A 26285-nucleotide genomic window follows, 5' to 3' on the forward strand; every position below is an offset into this window, starting at 1 on the left:
CAAAATAGCCGATGAATCTAGTGTGCAATGATACACCCGTACACAGCATGCATAAAATGACAGCTGTGCTACCATACAAAATGTAATAGAGCAGGCCATTGGTGCACTGTAACAGCACTCCCACTGCCTGGACCACTCTGGAGGAGCCCTGCAGTACTCAGCAGAACTAATGTCAAGATTTGTGGTCGTCTGTTGCATGCGACACAAGCTCGCTGTCAAGAGGGGCCACATCTTGCCACCAGCTATACTGTGAGCTGCTGAGGAGCAGCAGCATGATGAGGAGGAAGAGGCAGAGGAGGAAGAGAAAAGTAGGAGGAAACCCCTTTCTGCATGGGCTGTCCTTGAAGAACTCATCTGAGTGCAATCACCATTTCCCACTTGTGAGCAATCCCAAACCCTACCTTTTCTCTGTACTGACCATCACAGTGCCCACTTGGCCATAATGCAGAAATAAAGCCACGACAAAATAAAACTTCTAAACCAATTTTATAAATTAAATCATGGATATTGCAGACAAAAGTCAACTAATCACCCTTGTGCATTCCTTTAGTGCCTGTCTTCCATGTGCCTTGGCCTGTCCTAGGGCTCCTATGGAGTTCTACCCCAGTGGCTGCTGCTTGGCTAGTAGAAGGCTGATGGCTGTCAGTGGAGGAGATGGCAAAAGGCATTGGAGGACAGCTTGAGCAACACTGGGCCTAACAGGCTTGTCTGCAAATTGTGCCGTCTCAGCATGGGCAGCAGCAATCTGGGCTGGCTGGCTGACAGGCTACAGCAAGGGCACTGCTGGAATGAGTGGTTGGGAAGATGTGAGAGAGTACAGTGGATTCATGCTCCATGGAGTCACTGCCAATCCCACAGGGCCCCATGTCAGCAATCCTAGTAATCTGATACAGGACATATTGCTGGACTGCTGTGAGACCCTCCAAGTCTCTTTGCACATTATAATCCACAGCAATGATGGCAGCAGATTGAGCCTGCTTGGCAGTCAATTAACCTTGCATGACAGCAGTCTTTGCTTCCACTGCAGCACCCAGACACTGGATGGCTGCTGTTTGTGCTGTAATAGAATCTTTGACATTGGCCATCATTTATGGGTCTACAAATATGTGAACAGAGTTGGCTACATTTCCTTGCTGGAAAAGATGTGCAGCATCCGAAAACCTTGGAGCCTGCTCACTCCCCTAATGCACCATTCCTTATTCTTTCCCAGGTCAGATTTTCTTCAACCACGACTCCCAGCACCTGCTCCAGCCACAATTTACGTCCTTTTTAAATGGTCCAGGCTAACTTTAAGCAGTGCAGGCTAGTTTTAAGTGGTGCTAGCCACTCATGATACTGGCCCCCTCCTGTTGTGTCCAGCCAATTAACAGCATAGGTAGCGCTGGCCAGATGCAATAATCAGTGAAATGAGCAGGAAACATGAAGTTGGTGTGCTGCCTGCATTGCAATCAGTGGACGCAGGTTAATCCCCATGATCCCCATGCCCATTTCCGTGGGCTATCCAATTGAGCCAAAGCATTAACAAGATGGAAATACGTGAACACTGACTGAGCAAGATGAAGAAATTTAAGGGATGAACCAATGGCATAGTGCAAAAGAAGTTTTAGGATACTTCTGAAGGCAAGGAGGGTAATTAGTTGGAACGAGAGTCCCAAAGGACAGAGGCTTAGTGATTAAATGATCAGCCTCCAATGGTGTAGCAAAGGGAGCAGGGTCAGGTGAGGGGAGGGCACAGACATGGAAGTATAATTGCAGAAGATTGATCAGGTAGCATTCAATGAGGCATAGAGAGACTTTAAAATGAGTACACAGGTTGAGAGCTCATTACCTGAGATACAGGGAGCCAGTGAAACTCAGCAAGAATGATGGTGGTGGGAGAGAATACTGGCTGTAGAATTCTGGATTAGCTAAAGTTTCCAAAGGGTGGAGGTAGTGAGACAGTGAAGAGGACATTAGAAATTCTTTTCTTCCAGTTGATGAAGGTGCATATATGGGCTTCAACAGCAGTTGGGGAGGTAAAAGCTTAGGCAGGCGATATTCTAAAAGTAATAAAAATGTAATCTTGGTCATAGAACAAATGTGGGGTTAAAAAGTTCAACTAAGGATGGTTCAAATGTGAATCCCAGGTTGCACACCAGCATTTAACCTGAAAGGATTTTGGAGAGGTGGGTGAAATCCAGATCAAGGGAATATAAATGGTTCTGAGAGCTAAAACTGATTGAATTGAAGAAAATTTCTGTTTGATGTTGGGCAGGCAATTGGTGTTGAAGGGTTTCAGGATAAATGTAATACACAGGGAAAGTAATCCCATGCTTGCAATTGATATGGCTGATGGGCAGCGTGTAATATTTATTAATGATTGTCAAGGTTTGAATCTACGATAAGAATCTAATTAATTTCTGACCTCATTAATTTATTTGCTGCGTAACTATTCAGAATTATCATTGAGCTTTTCTGCAATAAACATTACTGAGGTTTTCTAATCATTCAATTTGTGAAAATAAGGCTTACTGCATTGAAAGCATTGTGCTGCATAATCTTATGCTGGGTGTCAGGCAGGGTATCTTTTAGAAAATCAAAGAATACAAGCTTCTAATTTGGATGATTTGAAATGCTGTAGTCATTTATCTTGCTCACTAATAATCTTACTGTTTTGACAGACAACAACACTGATTGGTCTCCTGAAGACAGCTCGTCTGCTGCGTCTGGTGAGGGTTGCCCGTAAATTAGATCGATACTCTGAATATGGGGCTGCGGTTCTAATGCTGCTCATGTGCATATTTGCCTTGATTGCTCACTGGCTCGCTTGCATTTGGTACGCTATTGGGAACGTGGAGCGGCCGTACCTGGTACACAAAATTGGCTGGTTGGATTCTTTAGGACAACAGATAGAGAAACGGTATAATATCAGTGATGCTAGCTCTGGACCATCCATCAAGGATAAATATGTGACAGCACTCTACTTCACTTTTAGTAGTCTGACAAGTGTTGGTTTTGGGAATGTGTCTCCTAACACCAACTCGGAGAAGATCTTTTCCATCTGCGTCATGTTGATTGGCTGTAAGTGATCCTTACTATCTGAACTATTTATAATACTAAGCAATCTGAAAGAATGTTAGTTTCTTCAATGTGCACACCTCAAGGTGCTTCAGTTCTGTAACCTTGCCATGTTCTTTTGTAAAACTTTTCTTAAACTACAACTTTTTTTCAACTAGGATTGATATCTTTAAATATACTCAACCATTAAGTTCCCTATTCAGGATTACATTCAAATACTGCAAATACTTTTTATAAGGGGAAGGTAATTGGAGATGACTTCAAGGAAAATTAATCCCTGAAACTGTTACTACACCTCTGTGATGTCCTAGTATTTGACATGGTCTAAGTAATGTCAAGTGAACCTCCCCCAACCACCACCCTTCCCCCACCCCCAAACCCAGGCATTGTCAGAATTTTCTGGAATTATTTATGAGGTTTATTCAGTTATTAGTCAGTACTTTATATTACTAATGACACTACCATTTCTGGTATTTCTGGATAAGCAGACATGATAACGTTACATTTTAAAAGGCTGAGCTAGTTTGCCAAGAAGGAGAATTTCTGTATCTCAGTCCAGCCTGAGTTATATCTTATGTTTTTGGAATATTATATCAATATATTTGTCCTAAATTTATGCTTGTAGTGATATAAATGCATCTTAGTACAGATCTTATTTACTCAGATGTGGTGCACTCAGGGTGGTGGACTTGTAATGTTGTTATAATGTGTCGGCTCCAGCATGACTTCTAAAATCAGCATTTTTCTTCAAATTCCCACGCATCATTGGAGCTGTTGTTTTCACTAATGCTTATGTGAACCTTATTGGTCTGTAAATGATGCAATGTGCACATGACCAGCTTGCATTGGTGGCATAACTACGTATGTGGAAAAATGTTCATGATGCATAGCACCCTATATAGGTGGTTGTGCACGTCCTGTGGTGTACTGAATTTAAGAGGAGTCTAGAACGCTAATGATGTCTGGATGGTGTTACTAAGTTGACATTCAATATGTCTTTCTTATTCCACTGGCTAGATATAATAAGGGCATATGTTAAACCAGTCAAACTGCTTCCTGTGATGATGAGAATTTAATATCAATTATCTTGTACTAGAGCATGGTGGCACTCAGAAGGTTAAACTCTGAATGTAAAATGCCCATAGGTCAAACTGATCAATTGTATGATTCTACCTAGTGTGTTAGGCACTTGAAACAGAAATAAGTGAGAACTTTCAAGCTTGGCTAAGGATTATGATTGTTTTAAGTGTGTTAATGGAAAGTGATCTGAATGGAATTCTGTAATAAGCGATATCCTAAAATTCACTTTGCCATTATATCTGCCAATGCTCTAGAATTTGGGCTTTGCAGAGAAATGTTCAAGATTAATACAATGATTTGATACAGTGACAACCTCAAATACTAACAGGTGGGTTTTAAAGACAGTCATTCATTTCACATTGCCTTCTTATATATGTTTGTTTTATTACTAAATACTATAATATTTGTACTGCATTTATACTTGTAGTGGTATAAATGCTGCACAACATCTTACTACAGACCATGTTTACTCAGCTGTTGTGCATCCATTGTGGTGGCCTGGCATTGGAATAACATTGTGTGGGCATTAGTATATAAAAGTACTGTGCCTCAAATCCTGAGACGGGTGATTTCCAAGACAGCTGGTTGAAGCTGCTTTAAAACATATTAGAATCATGTAAGTTGACAGCAAGTCTTGAGGGGCTAGCAACAATTCTTAGCTTCTTGTCAAGAATCTAAACATTGCTGTTTTACAGACTCCCAGTTACCCTCCCAAAACTGTACTTTAAAAAAACACATAATTTAAACTACATTTTAAACATTGTTGCCCTTCTTTGAATGTTCTTTGTACCCTAATGATAATGATTACAGTTATAAATATTTCCACAATGTGATTCTGAAAGAAAATGCAAGGAGGTGAAAGTCTTTGACTAAGTAAACTGGGGGAGAGTCAACATAGCATGATTTAATTTTACTTATAGCATTTTTAAATCTATAGTCCAGCAAATTACCTGGCATATGTGATACACCTACGGGATGTTCCTGGTTTTGGCAGTTATCATTCAAAATAGTTCATAATTACTTTTAAACTCATCAATTTAATTGATACAATATTTTTTTTAAATCACTAAATGTAAATGATGCCTGGCCTGTCTGATTGGATCTATGTTTTCTCCTTGACCAGCACTAATGTACGCCAGTATCTTTGGCAATGTCTCAGCAATTATCCAGAGATTGTATTCTGGAACAGCAAGGTATCACATGCAAATGCTTCGAGTCAAGGAATTCATACGCTTTCATCAGATTCCCAATCCTCTCCGTCAGAGACTAGAGGAATACTTCCAACATGCTTGGACATACACTAATGGCATAGATATGAACATGGTATGTACAACAGATCTGTTCATTAGAGAGTTTTTTTTTTTAAATAGGCAGAACTGTGGTTGGCAAAACCTATAAGTAGCAGAATAGAGGATTGGGTAACTACTGCGACACAGGAAGTAGTTGACTAACTGTCAATGTGCTATTAATAAACAGTAGAAGATATATGCAGCACAGCTATTGCTGCTAATTACTTGGCCTGGCACAGCTGATAAATTAAAATTCTGCAACAGAGATTAAACTGAGTGAAAACATTAAAATAACTTATTTAAGGTTGAAAGAAATATATATGTGGTAATGATGATTAAGAATAGTCTATTAGAATTCTGAAGTTTCCAAAATAAGCCTATAGTCTTTTCTGGTTTATAACTTGCCTGGCTAAATACTAATGGAACTGGGGTTTTCATTCAACATGCACTAGCTCCTTAACTGCTTTGGAAAGTAACGTGTGAGTGATCCAGTCAGAAACCCAGTCAGTGCTGTCAAATGTAAAAGATGGTTTCCTGACCAAGTCTGACATATGTGCTCAACAACATCAATACAAATGGTATTTGAAGATGTGAATTTAAGTAGAATGACAACACTGGAGACATCATGCTCCTATTTTATTGCCAATGCTACATTAGTTGCAATAGAAATACCCTGATGTTTTGACATATGCCTCCAAATTACTAGTAATATAACATTAACAGTATTTCAAGTATATTAAAACTTTATTTCTTTGGGGATAAAATAGGTGATAGTTTAAGGATAGTTTAGCAAATGTGTGCATAATTTTCACTTCCATCACTAATAACAATTGCTTCTAATTTTTGTAATCAAAACTTTTTAATAAACTGGTGAAACAACCCTGTATCAGATCAGTAGCTTTGGAACAGAGCCAGTGCATGGGAGCTGTGCCTATGCATCTCCCTTCCCTGTATGCCAATTTACCCACTTTCCTGGAAAGCACAGATGTGCTATGGTAACATTTCGGTCCCTAGACAAGCATTCAGGTTGGTGTTTTTTATTGTAGTGCACAACTGTAACATTTAAAAATATGCACTGAATGCATCAATTAGAAGGTCAATCGGTTGGCAAAATTTATACCCTTTTTATCTGAATCGTAGCATTTTTAGGCCCAAGGTAAGCAGTACAGTTCCTTCATTGAACAGATTGTGATATTAACATTGGGGTTGAGATTCTACTGCATAGTATTTGTAACCCTTTGGTAATATATTTAAGTGAAATTTGCTGTGAGCTACTTTAACATAATTGCTAATTCATTAAAATAGTAAACATATTTTATATAAACATACTAACATGTGTTACAAATATCACAGAGTGGAGTTTTTAATCCGTGTTCTTTAACAGCTGTTCAAACACATTTGTGCAAGAACGTTCCCATTCTTAAATTCTTGAATATCAGTTACAAAAGTACCAAAGGATATCTCCTCTTAGTCTGAATAGGAATGTTCGTAATCTTTCTAAATATATAACATTTTATTAATCATGTTTCAATATTAAGGTGTACCAGTGTAAAAACAAAATTAATGTTTAATTATTTGCTGTACTTATAAAAGTTTATTTCTTCCTTATCTGCTACACAACTTAATACTTGGAATAACTCAACCCCCTCTGGTAAGAACAGGAGGTACATGTCATTGTTGTTTGCAAGTGTAGAAAACATTGTTATTTTCCAGTTTACTGAACTTCTTTGGTTCTTTCTAAATTTAATTTGTGAGATTTCTGCATGAGCCAGTGGTTAGGTGATGATTATAAAGAAATGGGGGCAAGGTGAATTTTGGGAGAAAAGTATGACGTAGATAAGAAAAACAAATTACAACTCTTTATATACCTCAATAATTGGTTGTCATTAGATTAAAAATTTGTATCCTGCAGTCCACTGTATTCATGTTTTCTCTTATTTCCATATGCATATGGTTTGCATTGCATTGTTTTCCTTGTAAACATTTTTGTTTGCATTTTATGACTATGAACAAGTTGCCTTGCTTTATTGTTGTGATTCATTTTCCATGTGTGAGTGTTTTAAGTTCAAACCTTATGCATGACAGCATTACAAAGATTAACTGCACTTTTCTAGCCTCTAAGCATTGCACACTTGTCAGATTTGCATGATTTTTTGAGCAAACTGCTACTGCATGACATTCTCAAACATCATCATCATAAAACCTGACAGCTCTTATTGTAAAAAGAAATGAAATAGTAGGGAAAGCCAGATTACATATGTGTGATGTAAAGAGCAGTCTCTATGGGAGTCTGTAGAATGTGTGGTGTTATGTATTGCAAGTACTAAATGTTAAGTTGATGGAAGCAAGTTGCAGTTTATTAGTACTTAAAGGAATGCAGTAGCATTTTACTCCATTTCTAGTCAAAAGTACACAATTGAAATTTCTCATTTGAATCACAGTGTGCTAAAAAAAGAAATATATAGTAATTTTATACTTAATTACAATATTGACTTTTAAGAGTGCTATTTTAAAAGATATTACATACAACATATTTATTTCCCATAATCTAAAAATGCTCTTCAGTCTCAGAGAGGTTAAGGGACTTCTCTCCACATTGTTCTTCCAAGCACATTGTCCAGATTTTCTGGTCAGAAGTGAAGGAAAGGTGCTCACCGTTCATTACACTTACAGCTGTCCAAAGATTTTCACGGGCTTTCGAGTGGCAACTTATGATATTTTCAGCACAGCACCTTCTACAGGGAATCTGTAGTGTGTGAGCAAGGCAACCAATAGTGGGCTGACTTTTTCAAGCTAGTGGGAGGCACATCAGGAGGTAGGATGTCCAATAAAATAATGATGGAAGGCATCAAAACAGAAGTCTGATGCCTTGACATCAGTTCCGGATTTTCCGAAGGGTGGCCAGCATGGTGGGAGGAACAGCTGCTTCGATGCGGCGGCAAGGTAATTAAGCCTGTTAATCAGGCAATTGACTAAAGTTTTATGGGACAAATGGAATTTTACAAGGGGCTCAAGGGGGTTTGGAGCCTTGCCAGTTATATGGAGATGGTGAGGGGGCGGGAGGTCAAGGCTGCCTGCAGGTGGCAGCCATTGGTAGTGACAGCCTTGAAGCAAGGGGAGGGTGGTACAGCGTGGGCACTGCCATTGACACTCAGGGGCAGGTTGGAAATATGTTTGGAGGTCAGGTTGGCCAGCACGGTGCAATCTTCATGTGGTATACCAGGAACTGTAGGAAGGTTGGGGAGGTGTGGAGGGTCTGGGGGAAGGAGGTCTTGGAACCTCTGTGCAGAGACCTGTGTAGGCCTCATTGAGTCAAACTTTGGGACCTCCAGTATGGAGGACCATGATCCCGCTGCCTCGTCTAACAAAGAGAAGCTGGAAGTAGATGACAAGCAGGCATGAAAGGAAGAGGCACCTCAATGACCACTACCAAGTAAAGAGGCAAGACGCGCAAGGGAGGTGATTATGGAGACATTTCATTTGAAGCTGCTTGTATGACCCGAGTAATCCAATAAAGTGCCAGGTTTCTGGAGCCCTGATGCCTGCTGCTTCATTGTATTCAAACTGTGGCTGCACACAAAAAGCCATGACACAGTGGCATGCGATGGCATCAACCTCATGCGCTGCAGGGAGCCAGGGTGCCTTGAAGGCCAGAGAGCTCGAGATAAGTAGAAGCCTAACACTTGTCTTGCCACATTCCATATTTTTTTGGGGCCCTTCCAAACTGAACGTCCCCTTTACATTATAAAATAATCACCCGTGAACCCTGAGTGCAGCTAGGTGCTCAGCTTAAATCTTTTACAGGTGCTCCTATGAGATGCTCCTCCTGCACTGTCAGCTGAGGTGGAGGCAGGCTGTTGATCCTGCTGCCCCTTTGTCTTTGATGATCTTGGTAACCATCCTATGAGTGTCTGAGGCCTAGAGGGCTCCTGCATACTGAGGGCCTTCTACATTGCTTCAGGGCTCTCCTCCATCATTGGTGCCACTTGAGGTTCAGGTGACACTGGCAGGGGATGAGGGGGCAGCGGCCACTCTAGGAGCACCCTGAGAGGAGCTCCCAGTTGCTTCAGTCTGCCGCTCCTCTTCCCTTTGAAGGCATACTTGGTCCTCCCTGCTCACCTGAGGGGCTCGAGGACCTGGACACGAATCCAGGCGCCTCTCCCCCATCTTACCCATCATTGCTCCATGGAGTAAATGGAGGTGGTGATGGCATGCAGGTCCAAGCGCATCTACTGCATCCACTGACCTGCTGCATTTGACTCTCCCTCACAGCCACCAAGCTCTGAATGGAGGAAGCCAAGCTCATGCACGCCAGAGACAAGGCTCCACCCGTGGCCTGGATGGTTTCCTCCACTGTCCGTGCCAAGGTGCGTATAGCCTCTGGCAGTTCCACCAGATGTCCCCTGACCTCATGCTGCAGATCCTGCAGCTGGCGCCTTGCAGATGACTCCAGAGGGATGTCAAAAGCCTGAGGTTTAGTTTCGCACTGGCTTCCCACAGTCCTCAGAGTGTTTGTGTCCTGGACTGTCACAGCCTCTGTCAGCTGCTCTGGTGCATGTGTGCTGTGCTCACCAGGTTGTGACCCCACATCAAAATGCACGCGCTTACCCACCAAGGTGTGAGTATGTACGCTGGTGGAGGTTGCAGGGGAATGGTGTAATGATGCACCCTCTGAGGTCCCCTCCTCCTCCTCCCCAGAGGTGTACAGCCGTCCCCTGGTCACGGCTGGTGGCTGCTCTTGACTTTGACCTGATGAGAAAGAAGAGTAATTAGTGGGTTACAGGAATGCCAATGCGCTCTTGAGATTGCTCCTGTTGTATTGCTCAGTGCCACTAGTAGTGGACAGAGGAGCACCGTTCCTCCCCTATTTCAGAAACAATCTCCTGCCAGCCCTTGGGCCACTTACTGTCCTGACTCCTGCCTCCCCATCAGCGATGGGACGCCCCTCCTGATGACCTCCAATCTCCAGGGCCTCCTTTTCTATTGGCATCAGGATCTGCAGAAAGGGGACACCCCACTTGTCTTTGCCCTTTCTCTGAAGTTATGCGCGGTTTTCTCCTGCAAACAGAGAAAGAGCATAGCTAGACAGCCGGCTTAGACAAGCACAATGCCTGAGCAGGTGGCAGCATGCCTAGACATTACGGAGGCACCGGCATGCCTCCTGCATGCTGCCACTCAGCAGCCACAGCACAGTAGTCAGCTATGTCTAACTGGGGTCCTACACAGTTAAACTGCCTTCCCTCTGACGACCAATGCTGCAGCCAGGGCATTGACAATGCCTGACTGGGCAAACCCTTTTTGGCAATCTCACTTGAACCCCTTAACACTTGTAAGGCTGAAAGTTTGCGTTGTGTGCTGCACTCACCTTGGCAGAGCGCAGCAAGTTGGTCATCCTCTTCTAGCATTAGAGCCAGGTGCGGAGTGGTTGACATCATGGCTGCTGACCTCCTCTGCAATTTCCAGGCAGGCTTGCTTGGTTTTGGAGGCCGGTCTCCTCTTCCCGTCCTGTGGGAAGAGGACCTCCCCCAGTGCCTGCACAGCCTGGAGGAAAACCTGCAGGGAAGCATCACTAAACTGTGGGGCCACCCTGGGATGCCACTCAGCCATCCTTGGTGCTGCTGCTGTGGCTGGAACCCTTGCTTGTCTTTCCAGTTATTAGTTCGTATTTTCATGAAGTGCTGGCAGCCCTTTAAAGATGGCACCAGCACTTCCCATGGTTTGACTTGACACTGCACAAGCCCCTGAAGACACGGGCTCTCAGACCTGCTGGCAGTTAATTGGCCAGCATCAATGTAATTTGATTCACCCAGCTGCCCTCCACCGGCGCACGAAGGCCTCCCGCTTCAGGGCCCAACGTCATGACCCAGGGCAGTAGGGAAAAATTCCACCCAGTGTTTCTCTTCAAACAATCAGATTGTAGAATCCTCAATGAGACATGGAGGAAGTATAAATTAGAATAGTTAAATAAATGTAAAAATCATGTACAGAAGTGAAAACAGAGAGATAAAGATAGGATTAAGGGAGTTAAAAGAAACAGAAAGAAAGTGAAAAAAAATTAAAATATCTCCAACAATAATTAATATCTGAAGGAATGAGACCCCATATTTGTAAAATTAGCCTTTCAGTGCCGGAGCAGTTATTTAATGGTCATTCCTATTGCAAAATCCGGGCTAATATTTTATTCTTTGTACCTTGCACAAGCTCATACCCAAGAGGCCCAAGATGGTGCAGCATTGTATGAATAGACAAAAGTAACAACTTAATACCAAATGAAGTTGTAAACCTTATTGATACTAGATTACTCTGCATGTGCAACAGTTATTTATGGTGTTTGCCTTTTACTTGGCAACACTTGCTGATTTACCTTGTTGGTATCCTGCACCAGAGGGCTTTAGACCTTCACCTTGCTTTTACAAAAAAAAGAGACAGGAACATCTGTTTTAAATCAACCTGTCAAATTATATGTTCAAACTGAGTCTAATGAATATGCTTCATTTATATGTTCTCCCCTTTCAGCATAATTATCCATGTTCAATGAATGTAGAACATAGACTTTTTAAGATGGAGGGCAAAAGAGATTTACTAGTTAATCTGATGCATATAAGCAATTATCTAATGTTATGCATGCCAGTATAATGAATGTGTCTTCTAGATTTCATAAGGATGGAAACCCCAGGGTGTCAGATTTAAGTAAAGTGAGGAAAAGATTACATGTGACCATTGCCACCGTTTCTTCCCCCACACAAAGGCAAAGCAAAACGGACAAGGCATCATTCTTGTTGAAACTGCATTTAAGACAAATTTATTGATAAATTTCTTTCAAATTCACTGTAATATATATTGACCAGAGTTAGGCTCCCACAAGGCAGAATTTTACCAGGAGTGCTGTGTGGTACTGGTGCTAAAATTTATTTCTGTCTTCTTGATCACAATATAAATGGGTGGTTGATGGTCGGCACAGACTCGGTGGGCCGAAGGGCCTGTTTCAGTGCTGTATCTCTAAACTAAACATATAAAATGTAAGTGGACTTTATATGTTATGCTGGACATTTTCTTCAGTCGGTTAAATAAACAGCATTCTATAATGTTTTAGTTGGGGACAATTGCTTTAAAGATATTTTCTGCAACACCCAACCACCATCTTCTTCTGCTGAGTATTGAATTTCAGTCTACTGTCCTGACTACTTTAATCCATGAAGCTGACTTTCAGCACTGATGCATACTTTTGTCTCATTATCTCAACCAGTGTTTCGCAATGGAAAAGAAACAAAAGTGAATCACGACTGACTCACCACTTTGTCAACAGTCCCAGCAGCTTCCCCAACCCTAACAATAACTTACTATAGAATTCAGTTAAGGTAGTATCACCATTAGTACCTTACTGTAAACTGGCAGTAGCAATGATTTCAGCTAGGGCCAGTAGGAAAACTTCAGCCTAATTTTTCAGACTAGGATTGCTCTTGAAAATCTGTGATTTATCCATTAGTAATCAAAGTGGTTCAATATCATATATCAATATCTGCAGAGCAAACTTGACATGCTGCAGTCTTTATTTTCCACAATAGATTTACCAAGTGGTAAGTTGATCTTTTTTGAATGAAAAAAGTTATACAATAATTTACTCCATGCACAGGATAAGGCATCAGGTTAAATGGTGACTGCACCACATGAGAGAGATTATATATTATAGTGGAAGTAGTAGAAAACAGCTGATGGTTTTACACACACTCATCCCTTTGCAAACTATCAGTCCTAGTGCAACAGGCACTTAGATTTGGTAAGAAAACAAAAATCCTGGTAGTACTGTAGATTTATACCAAATGGAAAATCAGGTTTCTGTTGTCATATTGCTACAGAAAAAAAAAACATATTGTTTGCATAACTGAGGACATTTTTATCTTGAATTTGACACAGTACTGTCTGATTGGGAAGAACACCATGTACAGAATCTTGAAATGTGTTCTTTACAGTGCTATTTAAAACAAATAGATTGTACTACAGTTTGACATTGCGTTCAGACACCATATTAAGATTAGAACAAGTTAGATTCTAACTTCTTGGGTCATGCCAAAGAGTTATTTTGATTCCCAATGGCATGGATTTTGCAGTCTATGGTGAAGTGATGGCACTCATCAATGACCTTGAGGAAAGTGGACCACAAAGATTTAGCGATCTCTGTGGCGTGGATTTCATCTTTCCCAACCTTAATTTAACTACAGTTATGCTATAGGGTATCTCCGGTGTACAGCAACAGTGAAGTCAACAAGCAGGCTAAGAAGCCAATCACATTGAAGCATTCTCACGGACAGCAAACTAGGAAGTAAAAAGCACTGATTATCCTTCACTTTTTAATCATTTTATAGAGAGTGAAATAAAGATTGGGACAGACACATGGGATTAAGGTAGAGCTGAAATATCATAGACAAACTTTTTTTTTAAATTATTATTTTAGAAAATCTATGGGATTTTTATCATGGATTGGCCAAATTTGACACTGTACAATTGTAAAATTACTTTTTCAGGGCTGGAGAGGTTGTTCAGCAGTAATTATGACCTAGAACACTACTAAAAACCTACTTACATCCTATTCAACAAGGTGTAAACTTTTCAAGGTTTTTTTTACAACGAACCTAACAGTGTAAAAGGTGGAAGTTCATACCAAATCAAGTGATATCTAAGATTTCCATCTGCAAGGACTTCAACCGGGCATCCTGTAAAACAGCAGGGAATCACTGACAACAACTTCTGGGTTTCCGCGTTTAGCTGCGCATGTGTGGATGCAAAAGATGCTGTCAGTTTCACAGAGTAATGACAGCAAATGCTGACTGTTGAGCCATCATTGCAACTACAAAATCGGCCATTGTGTTTAACAATAAACACTTTATTGCAATCTAGCTAAAGAATGGAGTTGGCATTTACACAGAACAAAAGACAAAGTTCTGCAGATGCAGTAGATCCAAAAATAAAAATACAAAAAATGGAAAATAGTCAGCAGGGTAGGCAGCACCTGTGGAAAAAACACATCAACATTACAGGTCTTAGACAATTCCTCAGGACATCTGAGGAAATGAACAAGACCTAAATGTTTGGGAGAAGCTCAGGTGTATCCATTGTTGGATACATTTCCTGAACCTGAATGGTGAGGCCTGAGGTTAGCCTGATATTGGGCCATGGGCCTCATTTCAATGGAACTGGCATGGCAAAAAGAGTGTTTTGTCCTTTAGTTAACTCAGGGACGCAGGGTCAGGAGATCAGAGGCTGGAAGGTGGGAGATAGGAGATTGAGGAGGAGGATAGGAGGAAGAGGCCAGGATTGGGAGATCAGAGACTGGGGGTAGAGAGAAGGCCAAAGAGGGGGATAAGAATCTGGGTCAGAGGAAGCAGTAGTAATTGATGGGAAGCAGTAGCGTGCAATCTTTAAACATGGAGTCGGGAGGAGCACTCCTACTCCTCTCAACTCCACAATGAGGTAAATAAATTTCAAAAACTTACATTTTTGGTGGCAGGTGGTCCCAAGTTCTGGCTTTACTGAATGCAGCAAGTGCTGTCGCCAGCTGCCTCAGGGCAAACTAATCTTGCAGTGGAGGCCTCAAACAATATGCAAAGGGCGGAATGCCCGTTTTGGGTTTAGGCACTGTACGATAATTTTTCTTCCATCACAAGTACTTCTGGCCTGAAATGTGTTGGCGCCTTGTAGATGGTGGACAGGCTTTGGGGAGTCAGGAGGTGAGTTACTCGCATCAGGATTCCTAGCCTCTGACCTGCTCTTGCAGCCACGGTATTGATATGGCTACTCCAGTTCAGTTTCTGGTCAATGGTAGCCCCTCGGATGTTGATAGTGGGGGATTCAGCGATGGTAATGCCATTGAATGTCAAGGGGAGATGGTTAGATTCTCTCTTGTTGGAGATGGTCATTGCCTGGCTCTTGTGTGACACGAATGTTACTTGCCACTTATCAGCCCAAGCCTGGATATTGTCCGGGTCTTGCTCCATTTCTACACGGACTGCTTCAGTATCTGAGGAATCACGAATGGTGCTGAACATTGTGCAATCATCAGCGAACATCCCCACTTCTGACCTTATGATTGAAGGAAGGTCATTGATAAAGCAGCTGAAGATGGTTGGGCCCAGGACACAACCCTGAGGAAATCCTGCAGTGATGCCTGGAGCTCAAATGATTGACCTCCAACAACCACAACCATCTTCCTTTGCGCTAGGTATGACTCCAGCCAGCGGATGGTTTTCCCCCTGATTCCCATTGACCTCAGTTTTGCTAGGGCTCCTTGATGCCATACTCGGTCAAATGCTGCCTTGATGTCAAGGGCAGTCACTCTCACCTCACCTCTTGAGTTCAGCTCTTTTGTCCATGTTTGAACTAAGGCTGTAATGAGGTCAGGAGCTGAGAGGCCCTGGCGGAACCCAAACTGAGCGTCACTGAGCAGGTTATTGCTCAGCAAGTGCCGCTTGATGGCACTGTTGATGACACCTTCCATCACTTTACTGATGATTGAGAGTAGACTGATGGGACGGTAATTGGCCGGGTTGGACTTGTCCTGCTTTTTGTGTACAGGACATACCTGGGCAATTTTCCACATTGCAGGGTAGATGCCAGTGTTGTAGCTGTACTGGAACAGCTTGGCTAGGGGCGCGGCAAGTTCTGGAGCACAGGTCTTCAGTATTATTGCCGGAATATTGTCAGGACCTATAGCTTTTGCAGTATCCAGTGCCTTCAGTCATTTTTTGATATCACGTGGAGTGAATCGAATTGGCTGAAGTCTGGCATCTCTGATGCTGAGGACTTCAGGAGGAGGCCGAGATGGATCATCAACTCGGCACTTCTGGCTGAAGATTGTTGCAAATGCTTCAGCCTTATCTTTCGCACTGATGTGCTGGGCTCCCCCATCATTGAGGATGGGGATGTTTGTGGAGCTACCTCCTCCAGTTAGTTGTTTAATTGTGCACCACCATTCACGGCTGGATGTGGCAGGACAGCAGAGCTTAGATCTGATCCGTTGGTTATGGGATCGTTTAGCTCTGTCTATCGCATGCTGCTTACGCTTTTTGGCATGCAGATAGTCCTGTGTTGTAGCTTCACCAGGTTGACACTCTCATTTTGAGGTATGCCTGGTGCTGCTCCTGGCATACCCTCCTGCACTCTTCATTGAACCAGGATTGATCTCCTGGCTTGATGGTAATGGTAGAATGGGGGCTATGCCGGGCTATGAGGTTACAGATTGTGGTTGAGTACAATTCTGCTGCTGCTGATGGCCCACAGCGCCTCATGGATGCCCAGCTTTGCATTGCTAGATCTGTTCGAAATCTATCGCATTTAGCACGGTGATAGTGCCACACAACACGATGGACGGTATCCTCAATGTGAAGGCGGGACTTTGTCTCCACAAGGACTGTGCGGTGGTCACTCCTACCAATACAGTTATGGACAGAAGCATCTGCAGCAGGCAGATTGGAGAGGACGAGGTTAAATATGTTTTTCCCTCGTGTTGGTTCCCCCACCATCTGCCGCAGACCCAATCTAGCAGCTATGTCCTTTAGGACTCGGCCAGCTCGGTCAGTAGTGGTGCTACCGAGCCACTCTTGGTGATGAACATTGAAGTCCCCCACCCAGAATACATTTTGTGCCCTTGCCACCCTCAGTGCTTCCTCCAAGTGGTGTTCAACATGGTGGAGTACTGAGTCATCAGCTGAGGGAGGGCGGTAGGTGGTAATCAGTAGGAGGTTACCTTGCCCATGTTTGACCTGATGCCATGAGACTTCATGGGGTCCGGAGTCGATGTTGAGGACTCCCAGGGCAACTCCCTCCCTACTGTATACCACTGTCCCGCCACCTCTGGTGGGTCTGTCCTGCCGGTGGGACAGGACATACCCGGGGATGGTGATGGCAGTGTCTGCCATATTGGGGGCTTTTTAGGTCAGTTAGCACCAGAATTTATCGAACATTGCTTCTATTTCTCCACTGCTGCTGCCTGATCTGTTGACTATTTCCAGCTTTTCTAGTTTGGCATTTATTCAATTTTGTATCTCACATCCAAAACCTTATTTAATTTAGTGATTGCTTAACAGAAACACCTAATGCTGATGATGGTTTTAGATTGTATATGTAGAAATGTACCAAGGAAGTGTGAAAGGCCAAAAAAAAAAGTGCTTTGAATTTTAATTTAAAAAATCTTTCCTATTAGTCCTACTTTGTGCTAATGCAAGATTAAGTTATGCAAGGGCTAACCAGGTTTTTATTGCCAGTAACATATCTAATTATTTTGTTTATTTAAGAATGTATATTCTGAAGTTTGATACAGTGGAAAAGGCATATTTCAACAGCGTTTAAGCTGGTTATGGCTGGATGGAATCAGCATTATACAGGTTATATGAGAATAAAGTTGTCATTGAATTATGCCAATTCCAGAACCACCAATATACTTAAAGAAACTTAATAGGAAAACCATGGACAGAATCAAATAGTTTATCCAATCATTCCACCAAGCAAAAATTGCAATGCATGGATATTTGATTGGTGACTGAGCAAATAACATCCCCCCCCACCCCCCGCCACAACCTTAAATTGATGTTACCCCTAACAGGGTATCTCTAAATAACCTGCAGTGTATTTACGCTAGATATGGTGGGGAAACATTATCTTTCTCGCCTAGGACAATTATTGATAGCATCAGACATATTAAGAACCAAGATGGAAACAATTTTGTGTCTTGAAAACAGAAGCTCTTCTCAAACAAAGAGATTGGTAACAGAAACACATGATAGATCCAGCAGCTGCGAATCATGTTTTTGGGCCACTGACAATCTTCCTTTAATGAAGAAGATATGTTATTATATTTCCGATTGCAGCTGACTCTGAAATTAAACAGGATTGATCCCTTTCATTATCTCACCCAGTGTTTCAGTCAGTGTACTGTATAACAATATATTAACCAATTTGGAAAATAAATGAAAATGGGAAGAAACAAAACTAAAGAAGAAAGAAAAGAGATCAGCAAAAACATAACTTGCCAAAACAAAAATCTTTCAGGAATGTTACCGACTAGATAGGAAAAGATAAAAAAAAAATGAATGTTAAGGTTGCAGCTGTTCACATGGAAACACGGCAACTAGTACTATTTATAACTCTGTAAAGCTATTCACACAAGCTGTCTGGGATTTTGTGATGAATTTGTTTTCTGTTTAGTACTGTCTAGTTTTTTCCAAATCATTCAAGGTCTTCTATATTGTACAGAACAGAATAATAACTGTATTCATATTTTAGAATTCAGCGGATAATATAAATTTTCAATAAATAAGCTGCATTGTAAACCTAACATTCTACATCACATAGGTAGGATCATAAGGAAAGAGTTAAGGATAAATTTTCCACTTTTGCTTTCCGAGCTACATCAAACAACTAAACCTAGAGATTGCTAAAATAAAAGCAAAATACTGCGGTTGCTGGAAGTCTGATATAAAAATAGAAAGTGCTGAAAATACTCAGCAGATCTGTCAGTGACCTGAAACATTAACTCTGTTTCTCTCTCTGCAGATGCTGCCAGACTTGCTGAGTATTTCCAGCACTTTCTGTTTTATATCATGAGATTACATTCCTTAGCCAATCTTGTCATTTTCCACCCATTAGAAAATGTATCTATTGTATTTAAAATTTAATTTCTAACTTTTAATTAGTATTCAATTCAAATTAAGCACTGCAGTATTGCTATTGTAAGGTTGTGTGAAGGCAGTATTATTTTGCATGGGCATGCCTATTGTTCAAGAGATCTGTTTCTCCTGGTTATTTGTTCTGATTAAAATCTGTTCAGTGATAAAGGATGCACTTTGTGCCATCTGGTGGCTGAACAGCATTGAACAAAAATCCAGAACTTTTTTCTATTATTGTGGGCTGTCTACTTCACTATTAAACTGGGGAAAAACAGAAGCATTCTTAGAAAATTCTTCAGCATGGATTAATTCTGCAGTATGGGAACAGAATGAAATATATATTTGTTTTCAATAGGAAGTTAAACTTTCTAAATTATAGTACTCCTTGTGTTGACATGTTAAGCTAAAAACAGTAAGGAGATTTTACTCTATCCTTTCTGTTGGTCTACATAAATATACACATGTTAAAAATTATATGTTCGCAAATCTCTTTTCAACCCACCTCTGATAGTAATTTAGTTCTTTAAAAAATTTAGGTCAGCACTGCCATGAATGTTTTTATAGGCCTAGTATAATTTCTTTGAGATGATTTAACTCATTAGTGAAAAAAAAACTATTTGGATATTTGGTATGACACCCAGATCTGAGTTAAAATACAGCCTAGTGTACAACAGCAATGACAACAACTTGTATTTTTAGTATAATAAATCATCTTAAGGCACTTCACAGGAGCATTACAAGGACAGAAAGGATATTGTTTCCTTTACAGATAGTATAGGGAAACTTACATCACATCTGCCCAACAGTCCACAGTCAAAACAGTGCATAATTTCAGTACTGATATCATGAATTTAGTTTTTCTTTAGATAAGACTTATTTCCAAAATAAATGGTCAAATTATTCAAGGTTCTTAATTCACAGTTGGAGTACAGCACAGAGCTGGAAATACCACAGAATTTTCTAATAGCTGCAGCATTTACTTAGAATTCTACAATGAAAAGGGTAGACTAGAATGCCACTTTTATGATTACATTAGAGGATACAATTCTTTGACTAGAATTAAAGACTCTGTCCATTCATTATTGCTAATGTATAATTTTTCCACTAGGTCCTCAAGGGATTTCCTGAATGTCTACAGGCAGACATATGTCTCCACCTCAACCAGGCATTACTTCAGAACTGCAAGGCATTCAAAGGAGCCAGTAAGGGCTGCCTACGAGCTCTGGCTATGAAGTTTAAAACCACACATGCTCCACCCGGTGACACATTGGTTCACAGTGGGGATATTCTCACTGCACTCTACTTCATCTCTAGGGGTTCCATAGAAATCCTAAAGGAAAACATTGTAGTAGCAATCCTTGGTAAGTGAACAAGAAACGTGAAGAATCAGTAAGCATTTTAGAATTTACCTGGCTTTTAGAATGGTGTTCTGCAGCTTTCCATTAGCTGATATGAAGCGCTAGTGCTAGAAGTATGTCTGCAAAATGATAAAGATGTTTGGCATATTGCTTAAGCTCTTCCTGCAAATTTGCAATTTCCCATTGTGCTGCATACATAGAAACAAAAACATAATTGGATTTTCATACAAAAGAAAAATACAGTGGATGCTGGAAATCTGAAATAAAACAGAAAATGCTGGAAATACTCAGCAGGTCAGGCAGCATCTGTGGAGAGAAAAACAGAGTTAATGTTTGAGGTCTGTGTGACCTTTCATTAGTCATTGAGATGAAAAGTCACACAGACTTCAAATGTTAATTCTGTTTTTCTTTCCACAGATGCTGCCTGACCTGCTGAGTAGTTCCATCAATTGGATATTTTTGTCTAGCTTAATCAAAGATTATTAATTCATTATTTTTTTAATCATGGCTGATGTGGGCATCACTGCCAAGTCTGGCATTTATTGCCCATCCTTAATTGCCCTGTGAAGGTGGTGATACAACTGAGTGGCTCACTACGCCACATCAGAATCAAACATATTGATGTGAGTCACATATAAGCCAGACCAGGTGAGGATGGTCTGAAGAATATGAGCAAACTAGTTGGATTTTTACAACAAGCTGATAACTTGATGATTACTTTTTCTGATACCTGCTTTGTATTTTAGAATTTTTAAACTGAATTCAAATTCTCAAACTTTCCTAATGGGACTTGAATTTACATTGTCTGGATTAGTCCAACCTCTTGTTTGCCAGTCTAGTAAAATAACCACTATGCTGCCATACTCCATTTGTGCATTGACAATCTAAGCATCTATATAGTGAATTTGTTGAAGTGTTGGTGGGAAATTTCCTTTAGGATAGATAGAGTCACAGATTATTTGTAATATGAGACTTAAATAGGCATTTTATAGATAGACTCTTCATTTGTCTTTTATTGGTTGTAAAATCATTTAACGCGCAACATTTGTATCTCTGAGATTTCATACGTAGCTAAACATAAATATTAAACTTGAATACTACAGTGACCTTGGTAATATGTGCGCTAATCTATCAGTGATTAACTGAAATAAAAACAGAAAATGCTGGAAGTGAACAACATGTTGGTCAGTATTTGTAAAGACTGGTTATTATTGTTACATTACAAGTTAGGATCTCTTCATAAGAAATAAAGGCCTGGAATTTGCAATTGTAATGACAGCAAAATTGTTAGCACTCGCCCTCATTACTATATAAAAACTGATAGCAACTTCTGTTGTCCGCATAAGCGCAGTTAAAAGCAGAAAACCCAAAGTTGCTGTCAGTGATACCCTGCTCCTTCACAGCGTGCGCTGTTGCACTCTTCACAGATATAGTCAACACAGTATCAGTGACTTGATGTGAAATTCAACTTTTAATGTACTATTCTTGCTGGAAAAATCCTTGAAAATGTTAAGCCTTGGTGAATGAAGTATAATTGAGTTTTTAACAGCATACTAAGTCATAGTGACTGCTGAACAACCTCTATGGTCCTGAAAACTAATTTTATAAGTGTGTAGTGTTAATCACTCCATTCCATAAAAAAAAATTCCATGATTTTTAAAATAAGAAAAAAATTATTTTTCTTTTTAAAGTTTATTGATATTTCAGCTTCTACCTTAATCTAATGTGTATGTTGCAATCTTTATTTTGCTCTCTGTAAAAGGGTTAAAAAGTTAGCGGTCTGTGAGAATTTTTTAATCTGATTGGCTGTTTAGCCTGCTTGATGGTGTCACTATTCCTGGATGCCACAGATCCCCTATAAATTGTGCCAGATTGAAACTGACATCAGAATAAGGGAAATCGATGCTCTAGAGGCTGCTAAATCTTTGAGGGCCGCTTTCTTTAAGGTCAGCGGCAAGCATCATGCCTTCACCTCTGACCACAAAATCTGGATCTATATCATTGAAGGTCCCTTTAAATCCATTGTCACAAACTATCTACAATTTTAATATGAAACACAATATAGTGTGCATCTCCACCATGTTTAATTGTAATATATGTCTATATAAAAAATACATTTTCTAGCTTGTATCTGGTACAAAGAAAGCAATATGCATATCAGAATATGTCGTGCTAAAAAAAACTTACCTTTGCCCTTCAAGGAGTGTTTTCTGCTTTTTTAATGCTAGTTTCAATCCTCTTTAAACAAATTTGGTGCCCTAAATTAAATATTTTTTAAAAATCTATTAAAGCCCTCTAAAGCTGTGCAGCAGAGACTGACCATCCCAGTATATTTAGAACATTCTAATGATCTTCAATTAAATTTAAATTGTAGGTTCTAAAAAATTATCTTCAATACTTACTTAGCAAGGTGATTGAACTATTTGCCAACACAGCCATTCAGTTGGTTTCTGTACACAAAATTGTATTTTAGTGCCAAATAGTACTGAATTAACTGTTTTCATGGACCAACCCTATAAGGAACTAAGTTGTGACTGTCTAAATGTATACTAGAGTGGATTTTCATCCCCATCAGACTTGATTGGATTCAAGTTCGAGTACTAGAGGTGAAGGATAGTGTGCTAGCCTGTTGCCTCATCCCACTTATAACATTACTGATTTTGATTCCATATATTACAGAAGATGAGCATTCAGCTAGCCCATTGTGTTTGTACTTCTGCCAGCTTCTCATCACAGCCATCTGCACTAATTCCATTTCCTTCGATGACTAGTGTCGGTAGGCATTAACCGAATTAGAGTTAAAGTTTAATAAAGTTCAACTTTTTTTCTTTAAACCCAAGAAACCCTGTTTGGCTATTTTCTTTGCCTTATAATTGGAAGTTAGTGAACAAGGATTCAGCAAGTGGGAGTTAAAAACACAATATATGACACATTACAGTGCTGCTGTTTAGGCCACTCTTACTATGATCATTATCCATGGGCTTTGTCACCCAAAAGTCACCCCCTGATTTTCTTCCCTGAAGAGGACAGGGAGGGCAGAATTTCAAAGGATGAATGCATTGTGACAACTTCCAGCATTTCAGGATTCTATGAATGTTGTTGCAAATAAACTTTGTATTAAGGAAGTGAAAACTCTCCTGCTGAGGGGGTCTTTTGTGGGAGCTGTTATTTATTTTATTTATTTAGAGATACAGCACTTAAACAGGCCTTTCAGCCCATCGAGCCTGTGCCAACCAACAACCACCCATTTATACTAATCCTACACTCATCCCATATTCCCTTCCACATCCCCCTACACTACACTAGGGGCAATTTACAATGGCCAATTTACCTATCAACCTGCAAGCCTTTGGCTGTGGGAGGAAACCAGAGCACCCGGCAGAAACCCACGCGGTTACAGGGAGAACTTGCAAACTCCTCACAGGCAGTACCCAGAACTGAACCCAGGTCGCTGGAGCTGTGAGGCTCCGGTGCTCACCACTGTGCCGCCCAAGTGAGAACCAGTAGGGCCAGGTGAGAACGGGGTCTAGGGTTCCCTCTCAGCCTTCACCTGGTCTTACCATAACAGGGTTTAATTTTAAACACACTGTGTTTTTAGCTCCCCCTTGGTGAATCCTTGTTCACCAACTACCAATTATAAGGCAAAGAAACTAGCTAAACAGGTTTTCTTAGGTTTAAAGAAAAAAGGTTGAACTTTATTAAACTACAAGCCAAAAGACTTGCAGGTTGATAGGTAAATTGGCCATTATAAATTGTCACTAGTATAGGTAGGTGGTAGGGAAATATAGGGACAGGTGGGGATGTTTGGTAGGAATATGGGATTAGTGTAGGATTAGTATAAATGGGTGGTTGATGTTCGGCACAGACTCGGTGGGCCGAAGGGCCTGTTTCAGTGCTGTATCTCTAATCTAATCTAATCTAATCTATAACTCGAATTCGGTTAACGCCTACGTATACGCAACACGCCCAAGCTAGCATGCATACGCAATACACATATGTAGATAGAGACAGAAAAGAGCAGAAGAAATAAAGTAGAAAAGTTTGAGGTAATAGCTGAAGATGGTTTTGGTTACTGTACGTCAGACTCGTTGTAAAGTCCTTGATTGTAGGTAGGTCTTGCTTTTCATTGGGGCCCAGTATTCTTCTTGAACCATGTTCAACGTCGGAGTCTTTTCTCTCTTGAAGTTCATCTGTCCTCAGTGGGTCCAGAGGCTTGTGAGAAAGAGACGGGAGCAGACAGGAGAGGTCTTCTTACTCCAGGAGTAAACAGTCTTTCTCTGTTCAAACTCTTTGTACAAGTTAGAAAAATCCAGGTTGCCTAGCAGGTTGGTCATGTGACTAGCTGGTCTGACCACGTCTGTTTGTGGATTCTCTTGTCTTAGCCGACCATGGAATACCTCTTCTTACATACAATACCTGGTGCACAAAGTCCATTGTGGGTTAAATTGGAGCAGGGAATAGCCCCTTTGTCCCTCCAAGCACTGACTGTTAGTGTGCAAAAAATGTTTTCCCAGCCAAGTGTCTGGTGATTTATTTTAGCAAGTCCTTTCTTCACTCCAGTAATACTTTAAAATCAATGTTCACATGACAAAATTAATGTGCCTCATTCTTGGCAGGTGGGGGCCTGCATGACACCTCCATATCCAGTGGAATGACATGCGATTTGAGAAAAGTGCATTGATTGAAAAAGGGTCGAGAGAGAAAATGTAAGATATAGGAAAAAGCATGTGTCTGTCTCTTTCTCAGTCATTCACATTCATTCATAAATCCTAAGACTTATTACAGCCTGTCTTTTCTTGGTAGCAGTGTTGCTTTAAACTGCCCTTTTTGCCATCCCAATAAACCTGTGGTTCTTTGGGGAAGCTTTTCTTTAGTTTGCCAATTTCCATGTCTGCCTAGGCTCTTTGTTCCTGTTGAGATCTGCAAAAAGGCGGTGGGGGGGTGGCGGGTTTTAAGTGCTTTGCTGAGTCATGCAAAGGCTTTTGACTCCAGGGGATGGGAAGTTCTCTTTTTTCTGACTGTGGGGGAGGATTCTTTGCTAATCTCCCCTTTGTCCTCTGGGACACTCCTGCCTGCAGGTATTTTTGCAGACTCTACTGCACTCTCCTGTGGCACTTCAACTAGGTGAAATCCTCATGGTTTCTGTGCCTCCTACTGGTCTTTCTTTGTCTCTGCAGGTTCCTGTAAATGCTGTTAGCAACTGTGGTGGGGTGCTTCTAGTGACTGCATTTACATAGGAGGATGTGAGGTCTAACTTTTCAAATTTTTCAGTGTTGGCTGACCGGACAGTTAGGGTTTTTATCCGGGATTCTTCCCGGACTTCCTTTAACCTGCCCTCTTGGTCGCTTTCTTCCCTTCCCTTTCTAACCTTTTGCCAGCCTTGTGCCTGCCTGTCCCTTTTTGTTCTTGGCGAGGTTCCCTTACAGTTCACCAGCCCTCTGCTGGAGGGTCCTCCTAACACAGGTACAGGAGTTAGGGGTACAGGTTTCACTGTAGGTTGGGTGTTCCCCTCAACCAGGCACATGTGGCAATTCCTGCAGTACTCCACCACATCTTTGTGGAGTTATGACCAGTCAAACTGCTGCCTTATGGGGGCTTTGGTCTTTCATATACTGACATGTACAGCCACTGCAATCGTATGGGCCTTTCTTACTATTTCTCTCCAGTATTTCTGCAGCACCACTAACTGGTGAACTACTGTCCACTCCTTGCTCTCAGGTCTGTCAGGAGAACTCCATTTCCTCATCAGTACCTCATTCTTTAAATATTAGCAATCAGGGACTTCCTCTGCTTCACTTTCAGACTGGGCAGCCTGTGCTAACTCTGTCAATACTGGGTCAGCT

At 41.1% G+C, this 26285-nt stretch overlaps 1 protein-coding gene across 1 annotated transcript in view; it reads left to right on the forward strand.

The window, feature by feature from the left end:
- Positions 1-26285, forward strand: part of LOC137371712 (potassium voltage-gated channel subfamily H member 7-like) — a 525923-nt gene that overhangs the window by 431736 nt on the left and 67902 nt on the right. Inside the window, exons 9-11 of the mRNA XM_068034535.1 lie at positions 2661-3060; positions 5261-5460; positions 20193-20445. Of these exons, the coding sequence (XP_067890636.1) occupies positions 2661-3060; positions 5261-5460; positions 20193-20445 (853 nt within the window). The remainder of the gene's footprint in view (positions 1-2660; positions 3061-5260; positions 5461-20192; positions 20446-26285) is intronic.

This window comes from Heterodontus francisci, chromosome 7 (assembly GCF_036365525.1).
Source record: "Heterodontus francisci isolate sHetFra1 chromosome 7, sHetFra1.hap1, whole genome shotgun sequence".
NCBI classification, from domain to species: Eukaryota; Metazoa; Chordata; class Chondrichthyes; order Heterodontiformes; family Heterodontidae; genus Heterodontus; species Heterodontus francisci.